This window comes from Schistocerca serialis, chromosome 1 (assembly GCF_023864345.2).
Source record: "Schistocerca serialis cubense isolate TAMUIC-IGC-003099 chromosome 1, iqSchSeri2.2, whole genome shotgun sequence".
In the NCBI taxonomy this organism is placed as follows: domain Eukaryota; kingdom Metazoa; phylum Arthropoda; class Insecta; order Orthoptera; family Acrididae; genus Schistocerca; species Schistocerca serialis.
In genome coordinates, this window is record NC_064638.1 from 491,165,927 (window position 1) to 491,182,089 (window position 16,163).

At 40.2% G+C, this 16,163-nt stretch overlaps 1 protein-coding gene across 2 annotated transcripts in view; it reads left to right on the forward strand.

The window, feature by feature from the left end:
• Positions 1-16,163, forward strand: part of LOC126473890 (intraflagellar transport protein 122 homolog) — a 228,456-nt gene that overhangs the window by 52,378 nt on the left and 159,915 nt on the right. For both annotated transcript variants that reach the window (XM_050101240.1, XM_050101231.1), the window contains exon 9: positions 8,842-8,950. In XM_050101240.1, the coding sequence (XP_049957197.1) occupies positions 8,842-8,950 (109 nt within the window). The remainder of the gene's footprint in view (positions 1-8,841; positions 8,951-16,163) is intronic.

The window sequence follows — 16,163 nt, forward strand, 5'->3', positions numbered from 1 at the left end:
TATGAGATATATTTTAGTTTGCTGAGCTATCCACTCCATTAAACCTGTTGCAAAAGAAGGGCGAGCTGTTTGTCTGCACCAACTGTGCTGGTATAAGCTGACATCAGCACACAGTTTGGCAAAGAGATTGCTAGAAGATTAATAGTAGGCGCAAGCAACATGCTTATCAGGAGAGAGGCCAAATAAAGTCTCACAAGCAACATGCTGCCAATGTCATCTTGACTGACAGTATTTAGATCGCCGCCGCAGACTGGAGGGCCCAGTGAGTCCTTGTCAGTCATCTAAAGAGTCGATGAGTCGAGTCATCAGTCGCAGTCCAGGGGGAGTCGCAGTTGCAGTTAGCTTAGCCTCTAGCTCAGAGTCAGTCAGTACCTAGTGACCAGAGTAGTGTACATTGTGGGGCTTGTACTTCACCAGCAGTGAGACTAATGTGGACGATTATGGAAGAGCTTGTACCACAACAACTAGCTTAAGATAGTAACTTCCTGTTAGACCAGAACCTAGTTAATAAATCTTCCTGACTGGAAGATGGTCAGAAATTAAAATCCGATATTCCATATGATTAGTCACACAAATTTATGTGCCAACACTTCTGAAAAACCATGTAATGTCTGAAGGAGAGCCTCAGCGTGATGAGGAGGTAAACACACAGTGTCGAACTCTGCACCAATTACATTAGTATTACAGAGACCTACCCTCCTAGAATTGTGGCCAAGTGAAACTTCACCTCAGACCAAAACCCAAAATAAAATTTCCCAGGGACGTAATCCAAAACTAATCCTGGTTTACTTACAGAATCACACCAACTTCCCGGAAACGGACTCTGGGCACGCACAGGAAAACGCACCACATCCCCGTCATGCCAAAGATCATGTTCTAGGAGATGTGGCATGAGCTATTGATCATGCAGTGGTTCAGAAAGGTCTGGCAGAATGCTAATACTTCAAGTCACTCACCAAATAGGAGTCATATTTAGTCATCAACAGGCACACAAAAAAGAATGAAAATATTGCTAGCTTTTGGAAGAAATCCTCTAATGAGCTAGAATGTGTGCGCTCTTCTCTCTCTCTCTCTCTCTCTCTCTCTCTCTCTCTCTCTCTCTCTCTCTCTCTCTCTCTCCCCCCCCCCCCCCCCCCCCCCAATAAACCAATAACCCACACACACACACACACACACACACACACACACACACACACACACTACTACTACTACTACTACTACCATGAGTGTGTGTGTTTGTGTGTGTGTGTGTGTGTGTGTGTGTGTGTGTGTGTGTGAGGAGTGGGAGGCATCCACACGCTCTAGCTCGTTCAAGGATTTCTAAGGTTTTCATTCTTTCTTTGTGCCTGTTGGTGACTCAACACTTCTCCTATTCAGGGCATTATCTCCTTTACACCTACAGTACATATTTATATCCTGCCAGAACTTTCCTCTTGTTAAAGCCATGGACTTGGTTACTTTGACAAAGAGCAAAAGATTGATACTCACAAGTAATTTGTGCTAAACTTTGTCTTACTTAACTTAGTTTTCAGTGATTAGTCTATATCAGTAAACAGTACACATCCGTGAGCTAGGAAAAGTGCACATGTACAGTAGGAGCAGAAGCTGAGTTTTGAGCCACAACAATTTGACCGCAAGCTAGACTGAGCAGATGTTACATGCAGCGTCTGTAAGTCAGCTCCAACTACAGTGCTGGCTATGTGGGATGATGAGGGCATATCTCAGAGGCAGTCACAGGTTCACAGTGCAGTGACATGGTTGCTGCTAGCTTCAGAACTTAGACTGTCTTGATGTGGTATCAATGTCAAACAGTACATTCCTCTCCCCAAACCTCTTTGCCGTTGTCTGTTGTAGGTGCAGATGCGACTGAGGAGGCAGGAATCAGAACTTCAGTTGATGATAAACCCTTACAAGCATCTCGGCATTCATTTTATGAATGGCTGGGAACACTGACTGAAAAACCAGCCATAAGGGTGTCCACTCACACACAAGGATGTACTGGAAGGTGGCAGGGCGAACGGACTCATCCACCATGGTTGAAGCTGCTGGCACGGCAATGTTGGTGACAGTGCTGCATCAGCATCCTGGGCACATTGTCCAGCACTGGACCTGAGGTAGATGAAGGCAGCTGAGGCTGCGGAGTCCTTATGTACACTGACTCTGCAAATGAAAAACCTGTGGCAGGACCATGCAACCCACAAAAACAAACTTGATTTTGAGAGCACTTTTGCAGCTTTGTGGAATCCTGTACAACATATAGTGAGTGCCCCAAGACAGGTGACAAGGTCATATTCCTTGGACCTGTGTCGGTCAAAACCTGTTAGAAATACCGAATCATGCACATTAAACTTAGAGTGTTGTGGAGGAAGGCCCAACCTATGTGGAGGAGCGGCAGCTGGAACAGTGCCATATGCTGGTTCCATGCAAGAGCTCTGCAAGCAATTTGCAGTTGCATGGCAGGGAACAGTAGAACAAGATAGAGAGCACTAAAACTTGCATGGACACCACATACGGAAACTTGTAAATTCATCCACAACAAGAAGCCAACAGGAATTCCAGTAGATAATCACAAAAAAATGATGTGCAATCATTGCCAAGGGACACTTTACTTGAGCCAATCGAAATTTTTTTGTAGTGGAGCGAACTGGTGTTCTGTACATGCCAGATTTTGTGATGTTAGTTGTTCTATTTGAGCATACATGCTGACCCACGTGCAGTGTTTTCTGACAAGCATCTGAGTATGTGCAAGCAGCTGAGTATGTACAATGCCCCAGTGCCCTTGATGGAGAAAGCAGAGAACTTCCTTCTAAAGCAACTGTGGCACAACCACACGGGACTAATCACTGTTTGTATGTTAGAGAATGACACAGTGCTGAACCGATAAGTTGTGCCGAAGCAAAAATAATGGCATATGATCAGATCCCATAAGTGGGTGCGGCAAGCACGAGTTTTGTTGCATGCTATCATTAAATGAAATACTTCCTCTGCTGCCTGCCCACTGGCTGTTACAGGGGAAGTCACAGCAATGTCGTGCCAAGCCAAACATTCCTGTGCCACTTAATCTCTGATACCTCAAGCTGCGGGCCGTGCTTAGCAATACGTGGTTGCACATTGTCTTTCATGGCCTGTCCATATGCACAGAAGAGTTCACAGAGAGAATATTGTCTTGAATGTGCAAACCAAACAGATCAGAAGAATAAAACATTCTTGGTTTTCAAGCCACGTCAATTAGAATAAAATCCTTGAGCTTCCAATGGCCATCTCCACCATTGTCGTCAGGAGTTCACTGACTGCCAGGACTGCTGTGGTTTCTCACTTATACAGGCATGATGACAGATGCCAATCAGATGGACCCAATGTGGCACGTGCGTGTAAGTTGACCCGGGCAGCTAGCGGAGACTCAATGCCAGAAATATTTTCACTGTCACATGAACACAAAACTGTGTTTTTGTAATGAAATGTGGCAGGTAAGCTGCAAATAGATAGCACAGGAAGGTCACGTCCATCGTTAGCAGAAAATGTCATCTTTGACTTACATAGCTTGTGCTTGTCTAACAGTTCATATTTGCTTCTATTCAAATGAGTCATTGACACGCGAGTGTCCAGTTGCATATGTATTCTGTGTCTTGCAGGCTGCAAAGTGACAAATAATTTATTAGCATGACACTGGATGGAAGAAATTTCAAATTCTTTGCCTCTGCATTTGGCTCCCATTGAACAATACTAGAACTACTACTTGGCATTGGAAATATTACGTTAACATCAGTTGACTGATACAGTGGAGAACATGCTGAGTGATTGTTGGATTTGCATGTATGCTGACAGACGGAATCTGTCTATACTCGCCACAGTGGTAGCACTTAGCATCATGACTGTTGCTTATGTGCCTTGAAACACTGAACACAGGCTTTAACCATGTTAGCCTACTGCCAAGCACACTGTTGTTGTTTACATTACTGCTTTGGCTTGTGAGCGAAGGGCGCAACCTGTTTACCATTACTGTGAAGAGCACAAATAGGAGCAGAATCAAAGTCCATCGCCACACTGTCACAAGTCCTGGTGCTCCACCATTTCCAAAACCTGTTGCAAGCTTTGATCAGGATACTTAAGAATCTGTTCGCGTCTGTAATGATCTGACACATTTTGATTAACAGTGTCCCTAGTGTAACAATGGCATCACTGTAGTAACATCCACACATGCACTTGAGGTCGTGATGCCATGTAAGTAGCCACCTACTGATTATGTGTTTGGATTGCCTATACAAGCAAAAGAATTTGTAACATGCAACTGCCACCTTATTCTGCTCATCATAGTACTTGTCGAGTGCAGCAGTTAGTTCATCTAAGTCATACTTTAAGAGCGGCTGGTGAGAAAAAGTTTGCAGGCTAACTGGTACACTAAAACACTGACTGTTGCAATAAAATATGGCTGCCTTCCCTACCTTCAGTGTGAGGCAACTGCAAGTGCAAGTCGAGCTGTGCATGGTACTCAAAACTATTATTCTTGTTAAGAATCAAATGCCTGGAATGGTGATGTGGAAACAGATGCTGCTGGCTGTTGTGCTGTGGCTACTGGAGCGATGCCACAGTGTTTGCTTTCATTGCTAGCAATCTGTTCATGGATTCCATAAGCTGTTGCTTTGGCCTGCAACTGAATAATCTGAGTTAATGACAGTTCTTGTGGGTCATTGGCAAGTATAACACACGTGTGCACCCCCCCCCCCTCCTCCTCCCGCACACACATGCACAAACAGTACAAAAATAGAGCACAACCACTAAGCTATACTGGAAGAAAGTGCTGATTAAAGTCACTACATATTCGCCACCAGGTATGGGACAAATATTCTGAAATACACACAATAATATTGGTACACAATATCAATGTGGCAGGCAAGCACAGCAAATTCCATAATTCCACAAGAAATACACATGCAGCAAATATGCTTGTTGAAATGTGGAAACCAAAAACAGCAAAACCAATGTTCTTGTTGGGAAGTGAGACAACCAACAAAACAATGTCACTTATGTTCCATTTCGGGAAGAAGTAGGACCAAGCAGCAACTAAATGTAGATTTCCATTGACACCAGATGTTTGGTTGTCCCATAGTGGATGCCAGTGAGTTGGTGGTTACTGTGACAGAGAGCAAAAGATTGAGATCTCAAGTAATGCAAGATAAACTTTGTTTGACTTAACTCAGTTTTCAATGACAATTCATATCAGTAAACAGTACAAATCCATGAGGTAGGCCAAGTCTGTATGTACACAGTAGTATCAGAGGTTGAGCGTTGAGATACAGCAATTAGACTGTGAACTAAATAAAGCAGGTGCGACTTGTGGCGCCCTTAAGTTGGTCCCGTCCACAGCACTGGTGGAGCAGGAGGATGAAGGTGTGCCTAGGAGGCAGCTGCAGATTGGTAGTGCAATCAAGCCATTGCTGCTAACTTCAGAATGTGGAGACTGACTTGACATGGTATTGGAGGCAAATCATATCACAAAGTTTTATGAGAAAGAGAACTGTCAGGGATGTGGGGAGAGAGAGAGAGAGAGAGAGAGAGAGAGAGAGAGAGAGAGAGAGAGAATGTTCTTAAGCTATTTAAGAATTTCTTCCAATAGCTAGCAGTTTCATTCTTTTTGTGTGCTTGCCGACAACTCAGTGCTTCTGCTATTTGATGAATGTTTCTCTTTCTTGATCGTATATACAGAACACGAGTGAATGATTGAGTGAGTGAGTGAATGAATGGATAGATGAATGCATCAGCTGGCTACAAAGGGATCTCAGAGAAGTCACTACCAGGTCTCCACAATATTTTAGAACTTTGGTTGAAATACTGTCATAAACAGGGAATTACTACCCTAATGGTTTTTGTGATCTCTCTGGCAGTTGATTTGGCAGAACTGATATCTAGTTATGGAGTATGCAATGCCTATCAAAGTAAGTCCAATGAATCTGCTTTTGATGGTCCATTTTTTGTGTCCCTTTGTTGTTGCATATAGTTAGGAAGCATTCATGGAACTTAGTGACCAATGATTTGAATTTAACATCATATGTGTTGCTGCTACTCTTGTCAGGAAGCTGAGTACCATTTGCCTTATTGAATTTTTTCTTGTCATGCTTATGTAATATTGTTGGAAGAGCGGTCACTATTACTTGCTGGGATGGTCGACTCAGGATGGCTTGCAAGACATTGAATGCTGACTGCCAGTCCCTCAAGCAGCTGAATCAGAAATGCTTCACTAGCAAAAATGTTCTTTATTCATTGAGTAGCTCATACAGTCTCTTGGCAGTGCCTCAGTTGCATTCGTTGACTCCCCAGGCAGCCATGGCTGCCTCAGTGAAGTCCAAGGCAACATACTTAGCTGCAGTAGTATATCGTCACTGGGCAGGAGCATCAGCTCAGCTGAGTGCAGCATTAGTGTATGACCTTGCAAATGTGTGGCTGACCTGAGGTGTCAGCAGTCTGCCAGTATGTGTGTTGACAGCCAGCTGCTGTGGTAACTGATCAAGTATGTGATGACTGATATGATGCTCTGAACCCCAGACCCCTTGGAGACATCCAGAGACTGGACAGTGTCACCTTGGCAGTGGGCCCAGCTGTATGGCACTATTCGAGTCCAGTAGCACCAGGTCTACCAATGGCCTGCTGATTGGTAGCTAGTGAATGAGGTGATAAGATGTGATGATGAAGCTGATACACCCTCATACTCACCATCAATTGGCATGGAGTACGTCTTGTTGTTTGCAGCAGTCGGCGACAAGATACCACTAGATTATGGACGCCAAGTATTTATAGTTGCTTAGCCTACTTTTGTTATGGCTGGATGCTGTTTTAGGTCAAATAGTTGACCAAGGTGCTCATCATCAGGCTAAGGCACGAGATAATTCAACTTGCCACTGCAGTGGGTTGAGCCCTTCCGCTATGCCATGTCAACAGTATTCTAGACCTGCCAGCAGATTCTCACAGGCAGCTGGTTTGCCTGTCTGGCCACATGTTGTGAAGTCTGTGCAGAGAGGCGGTGGCTCAGCAGCTAATAGTGCAGTAAACTGCCTTTGATTTTTTTCTTGTATTCTTGAATTTTTTGAGCATAGTGGATAGCTTTTGCGATTTTGATGACAAGGTGAATAATTATGCAGTACTACTTGTAGTACACCCTTGAGTCTTGATTAGATCTAGTTCTCTGAATTTAATAGAGGTATCTCTTCCTGGCACAAGCCACTTTGATCATGCTTGTTTGCCACCTATTGTCTCAGTTCCCACTGTAATTGTTTCTGACTTGTAGAGGAGAACTGAATTCATAATATTGTGTGAATAGATTTAGAAATAATTAAATTATCATCTAATGTGTGTCTTTGTTAAACTTCTTCCTGTTATTGGTCCAGTAAATGTCTTTGATATTAATCATCGTGAAAGTGTCAATTTCTCTTCGTATCTAAATCTAATTGATGGTGATGCCATATTGGTACCTTTAGATGATTGCTGTGGGACAAACCATTTATTATAGGGATTATATCTATTTCTTGAAAGGCAGTAGAATTTAGAAATAAATCATCAATCACTGTTGCACTGTTTGGGAATGTTGCTTTGGAAGTCAAACCAAAGCTGGACGTCAGTGATTCTAGGTGCCCTTGATCAGAATTATCTGAGATGAAATCTATATCAAAATCTCTGTATACAGTCACTTCCTTGTTGTTTTTTTTTAGTAAGTCTTATTAGTATGCCATCTAATTGCTTAATGAAATTTTTAAAAAAATTCCTGTAGGTGGAACACAGACTGTCAGAACTGCTGTCTTTTATGTTCCCAATTCTATAAAGCACTAAAAGAGAGATTTAATACTTTATTCATTGAAGTCTACACCTTGGAACATTATTCCAGTTTTTGTGTATACAACTACTCCTACATTACTCGTATTATGCCTACAGTAAAATGGTACTAACTTGTATCCATTTAGGTGCATCTGTTTAGTTTGTTTGAATTCTACATGATCTATTATGCTTAACAAACCAGTAGAAATAACTGTACATTTCTCAGCATCCTGTAGTGATATGAGAAGCTCATCTTTCTTACTTAACATGCTGCTTATTATGACAAAGTTCAGATGTATTATGATCAGTACCTTTTGTTCTGACCAAACTGCCATTTTTGTTCCCTCCACTGATTGTTGCAACTGGACAGACTAAGCACTGGTTACATTGGATGCTTCTTCAGGTTAGTTGTGCAAGTAACCTTGAACTGGAAACATTCAGATTCACTTACAGTGTGACCATATGAGGCATGACACATAATTGCACCCATATGTGTTAAATCCATTCTGCTGAGCAATTCCTGAAACTCATTCACCAGAGTGCTTTATCCAAAGCATTTCATATTCTTCAAAGATTGATGTCATCTTCACATTAATTTAAAGAGCATTCCCTGCAATGCTCATTTGTTTTTATTATCAATAGCATGCAAAAAATACCTTTAAAGAATAATGACCTATGTTATTATTCATAATCACTTGACATTTTAGCAGCTGAAGGTTCACTGTGAGTAATTAATTTAAAAAATTAGGGGTCAAATATGTTCCTCTCAATTCATTAAAGTTTAATAATAATGGATTTTATGCAATTGTGTATAAGGCCCCCCCCCCCCCCCCCCAAAAAAAAAATCTCTCTCTCTCTCTCTCTCTCTCTCTCTCTCTCTCTCTCTTTCTCTCTTTCTGTCTCTCTCATTCACTCTCTTTCTTCCTCTGTGTGTGTGTGTGTGTGAGTGAGTGTGTGTAGAGAATTCAGTGTTTTGTTGTAAGAGATAAGTTGTAGGGTATTTTTACAAAAGTGATGTTTGTTTTTTACATTTTCCAGAGAAAATATGACCGATGTAATAATCCAGCATCTTCTGACAAATCAGAAAGTCAGAATAAAATGTCGAGACCTTATAAGGAAAATAGCAATTTTTAAACATCGACTAGCAGTAAGTTTCATTACCCATGTTATTCAGGCATCATTAAATTTAAAATGCCACATACATAAAATATAGAAACTGTGTAAGATGCAAAAAAAGTATATGTTAAGCTAGAGAACATAAACAAAAGGGAATAAAATTGTATTTTAGAGATGTCAGATACATTTTCAGCTAGATTATAGGTTAGATTAGATTCCGTTTTTGTTCCATAGACCCAAAAATAAGATGATTCTGATGGGTGTGGAAAAAGTCAGAAAGTATAACATCAAAAACATAGAACATTTGAATATAATACTCACTTCCATGGCCAATTGTCAGGAGATTGTTAAAGTATGTAAATAATTACAGTAAACTGGAACTGCTAATATTTACAGAATTAATGCAGTGCCAGAATGAAACATAATTATGCACCTCTCATAAATGTATCATACACAAAATGCATAATCCTGGCTGTTGTAACCAAGTGCTATCAGAACTGAATACTAACAGACATTTTTACTTAAGCTGGTTTAACAGTCCCTGTAGTGGGAGTTGCCTGTCAAAAAGTCTTTCAAACTCTGTTTAAACTGAGCTGAATCTGAAACCAAGTTTTTAATGATTGCTGGCAATTTATTGACCAATGTAAGTGATTTTAGGTCATTATGTAGATTGTTGTTATACCTAGTGCTGACACTACGTATTGAGCTATTGGTTGGAAATAAACACATATTACTTGCAACAAATTTCATTAAGGAAAAATATACTGAGAAAAAGTGGTTAGAATATCCTGTTCCTTGAATGGATTTCTACATGATGATGTTGAATTCACACCACAAATGAGTCTAATTACACACTTCTGCACTCTAGAAACTTTTGCTCAGTTTGATGAGTTACCCCAGAATATGATCCCATGTATCATAATAGAATGAAAGTAAGCAAAGTATGCAAGTTTTCTATTTTTTCCTCCTACATCTGACGTCATTCGCACTGCAATTACAGACTTGTTTAGGTGCTTCAGCAATGCTGTGGTATGCCTTTCCAAACTGAATTTATTATCAGGTTGTAATCCCAGAAACTTCACCTGTCAGTCTCCTCAGTCTACATGTCTTCATATGTTATACAAATGCTGGAAGAAAATCTCTTACAGGTTCTGAACTGCATATAGTAGGTCTTTTCTGAATTAGCTTTAACCCATTTGTCAGTGCCAGTGATAATTTGATTGGCAGCCATTTCTAAATCTGTACTTGAGTTCCTAGTTATTGCAATGTTTGTATCATCTGCAAACGAAACAAACAAAACAAACTTAGCATCTGGCAGTGTAACAGATGAGGGATCATTAATGTACACAAGATAAAGCAATGGACCCAAGATAGAACCTCAAGGAACAGGTAATTAATTTCCAATCAGATGAAGACTGATTGCGTACTTGACAGTTATTTTACAATGACACCCTTTGTTTTGTGTTAGGTAAGACTCAAACCACTTTGCAGCACTGCCGAAGACACAGACAAAGGCTCTTGACAGGTCACAGAAAATGCCAGCAGCCTCTAATTTGTTACCTAATGAATTAAGTACATTCTCACTGTATGTGTACTCTGTATCGGAACCCTGAAGGAACCCAAACTGTGACTTGGACAATGTATTGTTTGCTCCCAGATTCTTAAGAAGACGCTTGAGTGCAACCTTTTCAAATATTTTTAAAAAAAATCTGGCAAAAGTGAAATTGATCTATAGTTAGACAGTATCTCTTTATCCTCTTCTCGAAAGACACTTCAGCTTATTTTAGCCAGTCTGGAAGTGCTCCGTGATAAGAGATTGATTTCACAAATAACTGAAGATAGAACTCAACTCACATGATCACTCTGTGATTAACTTAGTTGATATGTTATCATAACCGCTAGAATACTTTAATTTTAAGGTTTTTATGGTGGATGCTACTTCGTTGAGAGATGTCACTGTCATTTCCATTTTACTGAAGCTATTAGTAAAGACCATTCTCAGATACTCCACTGCACTGTTTACTGAATCCAACAACCCCGATCTGTCAGCAACAGAAACAAAGTACTTATTTATGAGGTTTGCAACACCACATTCACTTGTTACCAATGTCTCATTTATTTTTAGAGCTATCTGTTTCTCTTCTTTTTTGGCCTCTACTGTCTGTTTTCACTATATCCCATATAGTTTTGTTGTCTGTTGTAATGATATTTTTCTCATAATAAAGCTGCGTAGATTTCTATTCTATTTGTTTAGATATTTTGCAGTATTTTTGTGTAATGCATTACAATGCTAACATCAGAGCTGCCTAGATAGTAGATGCAGTCTTCTTTTTGTCCCACACGATATCTTTATTCCTTTTGTAATACATGGTTTATTTTTAGACTTCTGTTAGCTTTGAGTTGCCTTTAGGGGAAAATAATTTTCAAAAAAGGAAGTAACTTCATTAATGAATGCTTTGAATTTTCCATTTGAGTCAGAAGTATTGTAAAGATATATCCAGTTCCTGTCTTTGAGCAGTCTCCTAAAATTCTCCATTTTTGACTGATTTATTACCCACCTGTACTCAGATTTCATAGATTTTATGTCCTGACAAGTTTCAACATTTAACATAAGATGCTTGGTATGTCATGATCAGACAGCCCATTTACTATTGGTTTTGTGATATGACTTCCCTCGATATGTCTACAATGATGTTATAATAGTGGTGTCAGAGCATTTACATACCCTAGTTGTAAAGTTCATGACAATGTTACTGATTGCAGTAATTGTTCTCTGACAGAGCTCTTCAATTAAATCCACATTAAAATCGCCAGCAACCACTATTTTCTTGTTTCTTACTGTGAGATGGGACAATAGAGCTTCCAGATTTTTTATGAAGAGGTTAAAGTTTCCTGAAGGTGGTCTGTATTGTACTTCCCATTGTAAAGGACTTATTATAAAACACTGCTTCTGTTGCACAAGCTTTTAATTACTGCTCTGAGCAAAATTTGTTAATATCAGTATTCTTGAAATTAAAACAGTTACTGACAAATGTGGATGTGGCAACTCTTCCTTTCTCCAGATTTTCTCTACAGAAGTATGAAGCTAACTTGAATCCTATAACATGTAACATGTCTATACCAGTGGTCAAATGATATTCAGAGAGGCAGATTATATCAACTGGTTTGCTCCGCTCTAATTCTTCAACACAAATAAACGATTCATTAAGCTTACTCCTTAGTCCTCAGATTTTCTGATGCAATAAGGATAACTGATTTTGTGTACTGACTGAATTACAGCTGTACAAACCTAACTTTTTGTCAGTTTTTGAATATCTCCAGTTTCAATCAGAGACTGTTAGCATGAATTGTGTCATTAAAATTTTCATTCTGGCTGCCTGTGTTATCAATGTGAAAGTCATTTTCCACCTGTCTCTGAACATCTTTTGTCTCTGCCCTCCCTACAACCCCCCTTAAGTTATTAGCTATAACCCAGACAGTTTTCCCTTCCCTTCCCTGTTGAGGCGAAGGCCATGCCTAGTACGAGGTGCATTCAAGTTCTAAGGCCTCCATTTTTTTTCTCCGGACTGGAAAGAGATAGAAACATGCGCATTGTTTTAAAATGAGGCCGCATTCACTGTCAATACGTCCCAGAGATGGCAGCACCGTACGGCAGATGGAATTTTACCGCCAGCGGCGAGAATGAGAACTGTTTTAAATACTTAAAATGGTGATGTTTTCCTTACTTGAGCAGCATGCAATCATTCGTTTTCTGAATTTGTGTGGTGTGAAACCAATTGAAATTCATCGACAGTTGAAGGAGACATGTGGTGATGGAATTATGGATGTGTCAAAAGTGCGTTCGTGGGTGCGACAGTTTAATGAAGGCAGAACATTGTGTGACAACAAACCGAAACAACCTCGGGCTCGCACAAGCCGGTCTGACGACATGATCGAGAAAGTGGAGAGAATTGTTTTGGGGGGGATCGCCGAGTGACTGTTGAACAGATAGCCTCCAGAGTTGGCATTTCTGTGGGTTCTGTGCACACAATCCTGCATGACGACCTGAAAATGTGAAAAGTGTCATCCAGGTGGGTGCCACGAATGCTGACGGACAACCACATGGCTGCCCGTGTGGCATGTTGCCAAGCAATGGTGACGCGCAACGACAGCATGAATGGGACATTCTTTTCGTCGGTTGTGACAATGGATGAGACGTGGATGCCATTTTTCAATCCAGAAACAAAGCACCAGTCAGCTCAATGGAAGCACACAGATTCACCGCCACCAAAAAAATTTCGGGTAACCGCCAGAGCTGAAAAAATGATGGTGTCCATGTTCTGGGACAGTGAGGGCGTAATCCTTACCCATTTCATTCCAAAGGGCACTACGGTAACAGGTGCATCCTACGAAAATGTTTTGAAGAACAAATTCCTTCCTGCACTGCAACAAAAACGTCCGGGAAGGGCTGCGCGTGTGCTGTTTCACCAAGACAACGCACCCGCACATCGAGCTAACAATACGCAACAGTTTCTTCGTGATAACAACTTTGAAGTGATTCCTCATGCTCCCTACTCACCTGACCTGGCTCCTAGTGACTTTTGGCTTTTTCCAATAATGAAAGACTCTCCGTGGCCGCACATTCACCAGCCGTGCTGCTATTGCCTCAGCGATTTTCCAGTGGTCAAAACAGACTCCTAAAGAAGCCTTTGCCGCTGCGATGGAATCATGGCGTCAGTGTTGTGAAAAATGTGAACTTCTGCAGGGCGATTACGTCGAGAAGTAATGCCAGTTTCATCGATTTCGGGTGAGTAGTTAATTAGAAAAAAAATCGGAGGCCTTAGAACTTGAATGCACCTCGTATAGTCCCACCTACTAACAGAGTCAACATTGCAGTAAGATCCCATACCTGATCCAAGCAGCCATTCCACTTCTAAATTAACTCTCCTAACAGAAGAGTTTAAATGATTCCAGTCATGGCACCTCAAAACAGACACAAGCCCGACACCAGTATGTCTCATTACTGAAGTTATCTTTATGAAGCCACCGTCAACTGAATAACTATGGTCCCTATCTAAGCTGTTGCCTGCCCCACCCACTATTACCATGGTGTCTTCCTTTGTGGAATCTTTGCAAAGTGAACCTACATCCTGTATCATCTGATACAGACTTGCAGTAGATTTAAAAAACTTGTGATATGATAAAATGACCGTAGTTCATCCTGCAACAGTTGGCCAACTCCTCGACCATGTGAACTACCTGACAACAAAACTTTCTTCTTTTCTCACAACTTCTTTTCTGACTTCTTACGTCTCAAACACTTTTTGAAAGTTTGTGCTACGTCTACTTGTGGTTCATATGCTTCTAACTGTGACAACAGATCAAACCTGTTTTTTACATTAATAACAAAACTGCTGGAGAAAGCCATATTCCTATTTCTTCTAAAACCTGTCATCACTTCCCACCTCTCTTTTCCCCGCTTCTCCCTTAAGCTTTCCAGATCTCGTTTTGCATTATCTATTTCCGCCTGAAGGGCAGCAGTCTTCTGCTCCTGTTCCACTATCTTCCTATCTCTACAGTAAATCCTGCACAACCAATGAGCCTTGTTTATCTCACCAGTTCCCACACCACTACAATCACCCACTTGAAAGAAACTGCAATGACCTTCGCACCACACCCTGGAACTAAAAGTACTACGCAAGTCGTACACTTCTCACTCATGACAAACAAATTTTAGCTTTAGTCTAAATTAAACAAGAATAACTTTCAATTCCTGTATAAAATTTCTTGGAAAGTTTAGGCCTGAAGTTTGAATGCTAATAGAAACAATTAAATCTGTATTGTTTACATTTCAAACTTTCCACATTGGCTGCTGAATAGAGAGCCAAGTGGATAGCATTAAGAATACATTGACAACATAAACTGTACTTTATTGAAACAATAACATTACTTACAATATACAATAACATAAACAAAAGCTAGGCTAAAATTTGTGCCTATGAAATGCCAACATAAATTTGACACTAAAATCTAATAATAATAAATGAAAATGAGCAATGAAATCTTAAGATTTTGGAAACATGACTTAAAGCAGCCTATTGCAGTGGTGAAAGAAGCTAGTGAGAGGCATGGAAAGAATCCATTGCAACAAAAAGAAAAGTACCACAGAATGCTGGTGACAAGATAAGCAGCAGTGAACTATGGCTTATGAATTTCATATTCTAGTCATACCTCGTATTTTCTGGAAAGAAAATTTTCATTCTAAATTAAATAAAAGTTTAATATGGAAAGGAGAATTTTCTACATAACCAATCGACAGTAGAGCAGGCACACTTGGAAAAATCTCAAAATCATTAGATTTTAGACACAGTGATTCTTTCATCTGACAAACAAGAAGAAGAGCTGTGGGAAACAAGACTATCAAGAATTAATTAGGAAGTCGTCTAGAACCACACATAAAGGGAGAAACAACAGAAAGACATTTAAACTAGGGTCCTGCACAACTGTCTGTATTAATTTTTGATTAGTCTCATTTCTTGTAACCTTTATTCCCTTCTGCTGACCAGAAAGAGCTCTGATTGCAAAAGCTAATGATTTTGTCACTGTCTGTGTGTCTCTCAAATGCTTAACATTTCTTTTGTGCTATCTGTGTTATCTTCCTTGATCTTGATTGCTCTAATTTTTCTTGCTTAGCTCTTTGTAAATGAGTCTTCTGTTCAGAAATGTTCATATTCATGTTCCTAACTACTCAATATTACTTTCTGTTCTGGTCTAGCAGCAGTCAGTAAATGCTTTCCATCTGTTAGTGTACATCCATTTCTTTTGTTGTTTGCTATTTTGTTAAGATTTTTCTGCAAAGAAATCTTCCTAGTTATGTTTGCTTGTTTCACCTACAATTGTAGGTGACTTGGTTTCCCCTAACTGACACTAGTACTCATAGATGAGACAGTATCAGTTTCTGTATTCTATGTGTCTTGCCTTTGTTTCACAGCATGTCTCTGTAGGATTGTACTGCTACAGAATGAAGCGCATTCCTAACATTATTGCTTATCAAAAGGTTAAAACTTTAATGTAGTATGCAGGCTGAATCCAGTAAGAATTGGCAGTCACTCACCTCTAAGTGAATTATGTGTCACGCATGTGCACATTGGCACTCGGTCACCTCTAGATGAATTATATGTCATGCGTATTGCACATCTAAAGATTGTATAAGCTTAATATCTTTCGAGCTTCCACTCTTCTACTTCTCAGTGTAGGTGTGCACG